The 2,005-nt window shown below is 51.4% G+C and overlaps 1 protein-coding gene across 1 annotated transcript in view; it reads right to left on the bottom strand.

The window, feature by feature from the left end:
- The window catches only part of PSMD4 (proteasome 26S subunit, non-ATPase 4), a 7,061-nt gene that overhangs the window by 3,658 nt on the left and 1,398 nt on the right, over positions 1-2,005 (bottom strand). Inside the window, exons 2-3 of the mRNA XM_018566393.1 lie at positions 1,658-1,798; positions 54-168 (exon numbers count right to left, since the gene is read on the bottom strand). Coding sequence (XP_018421895.1) covers positions 54-168; positions 1,658-1,798 — 256 coding nt within the window. The remainder of the gene's footprint in view (positions 1-53; positions 169-1,657; positions 1,799-2,005) is intronic.

Below are 2,005 nucleotides of genomic sequence, written 5' to 3' on the forward strand. Positions count from 1 at the left end.
CAGATCCCCAACCCCCCCATTCCCACCCGGGCCCCAGATCAGTCAGGACTTACATGCGCTATCCGGATGCCAGTACAGAAGCTGATCTTCCCAATGGGCTGTACAGAGTGCAGTTTGGAGAGGATGCGGCCCGTGTCTGGGGTGAGTGTGGTCAGAACCTCACAGTTACTGGAAGAGAAGGACACAGACATCAGATCCAATCTACAGATCCCCCATCGGACCCGTGATCTCCCTACAACACATTCACACTGACAGGCCGGCTGTATCGGACTTCATGCTGCAATCCACTAATATCCCACACTCAATACTACTACAATAGCAGTGAATGCTCTAGTGGGGGGTAGGCAATCCCTGGACCTCCAGCTATGGGGCAACCATATAGAGAGTCACAGTCCACCTTGAGAAAGTTGGGCTGGGACTCTCTGAAATGCTATGGGAGGGGGGGGTCTGGCTCTGGTCCACTGATTACAACTCCCCATGCAGCAGCAGATTACCATAGCTGTGATCTACTGCTGCAGGGAGAGGCATGACAGAACTGCAACAGCTCAGCCTGAGCCTCCGTACAGACAGGGAGTGTTATGACATCACACTTGATTTGTATTTACTCCTCCAGTGCAGCGCCTATCTATGGATCTGCAGAAGGATTTCCATCTTCCTTTACAGCGCCTATCTATGGATCTACAGAAGGATTTCCATCTTCCTTTACAGCGCCTGTCTATGGATCTGCAGAAGGATTTCCATCTTCCTTTACAGCGCCTATCTATGGATCTGCAGAAGGATTTCCATCTTCCTTTACAGCGCCTATCTATGGATCTGCAGAAGGATTTCCATCTTCCTTTACAGCGCCTATCTATGGATCTACAGAAGGATTTCCATCTTCCTGTACTGTGCCTATCTATGGATCTACAGAAGGATTTCCATCTTCTCTGAAGCTCCTTCACACAGAGTCACCGATGTCTCTTTGCACCAAAGATTACAGGGCACTATTACCAGTTAAAGGACAACTCTACCATTGCATACATTTGCCCCAGCTGCCCCATGTCCACAGATGCCCCCCTTCTTTTCAACTCAGCTATCCAAAGGCTGTGGTTCTGTAGCTGTATGACCTGTATGTCCTTTTGCATTAGGTCCTATGGAGAAACTACTGCACATTGGCAGCAGGATGCGGCTCACCAGCTCAAAAAAAGCAGGCTGAGATCCAAGGAGGTGACCGGCTCATCTATGGGGTGGGGAGGGTTAGGGGGGCAGGTGGGGCAAAATGATACCTGTTCTATATGGTTGCATCTTTTGAGGTAGAGCTGAAGGGAGGGAAGGGGGCTGTCCATCTAAAAAAAGTGTAACTGCCTGGCTGTCTCCGGCTTCAACGCCCTGACACACTGACCCAGAACCAACACACAGCAAAGTCAGGACCTGATCTGTATACTTGTTCTGGGTCAGAGACTCGCAGGAAATCCTGAAGTTGTTTGACTAGCATGAGAGCCAGGGGACTGGCATTTCCAGATGGAGAGCCCAGCAATGGCAGCCCCCTCTCTGCAGAGTTCTGTGACTCCTCAGACAGCAGATACGATGATATTCTGATTCCGGGGATGACCATGACAGGAGTCTCATCTCTAGAATAGAAATCTTCTGCTGTGTTGGGGGCGGGGTGTCACCTTACTTGGCCAGGGTGATGAGGCCCACGTTGTTCTCGGGGTTGCTGCGGGTCTTCGAGTGACAGACGATGTTGACGGCGTCCTGCTGGGCCTGAAGGCGGGTCGGGAGGAAGTCGCCATTTCTCATGTATTCGCTGTTGTCCACACTGCATAGGGAGAGACAAGGAAGGGTTAGAAGGACAGATAAGTACCCCGCTCGTGCCACTGCCACCCCTCCGACACACATCATCACCCTCCTTTCCCCCTCCTATATTAAGGGGTGTGGAATTCCTATCGCCCGACAACTGTAACATGCAGTTCCGGACGCCAGGCGGGTAGTTTTTTTACGCTTAGCAAGCAGGGACAAGTGGACG

This window comes from Nanorana parkeri, unplaced genomic scaffold (genome assembly GCF_000935625.1).
Source record: "Nanorana parkeri isolate BGI_ZX_2015 unplaced genomic scaffold, ASM93562v1 scaffold947, whole genome shotgun sequence".
NCBI lineage: Eukaryota > Metazoa > Chordata > Amphibia > Anura > Dicroglossidae > Nanorana > Nanorana parkeri.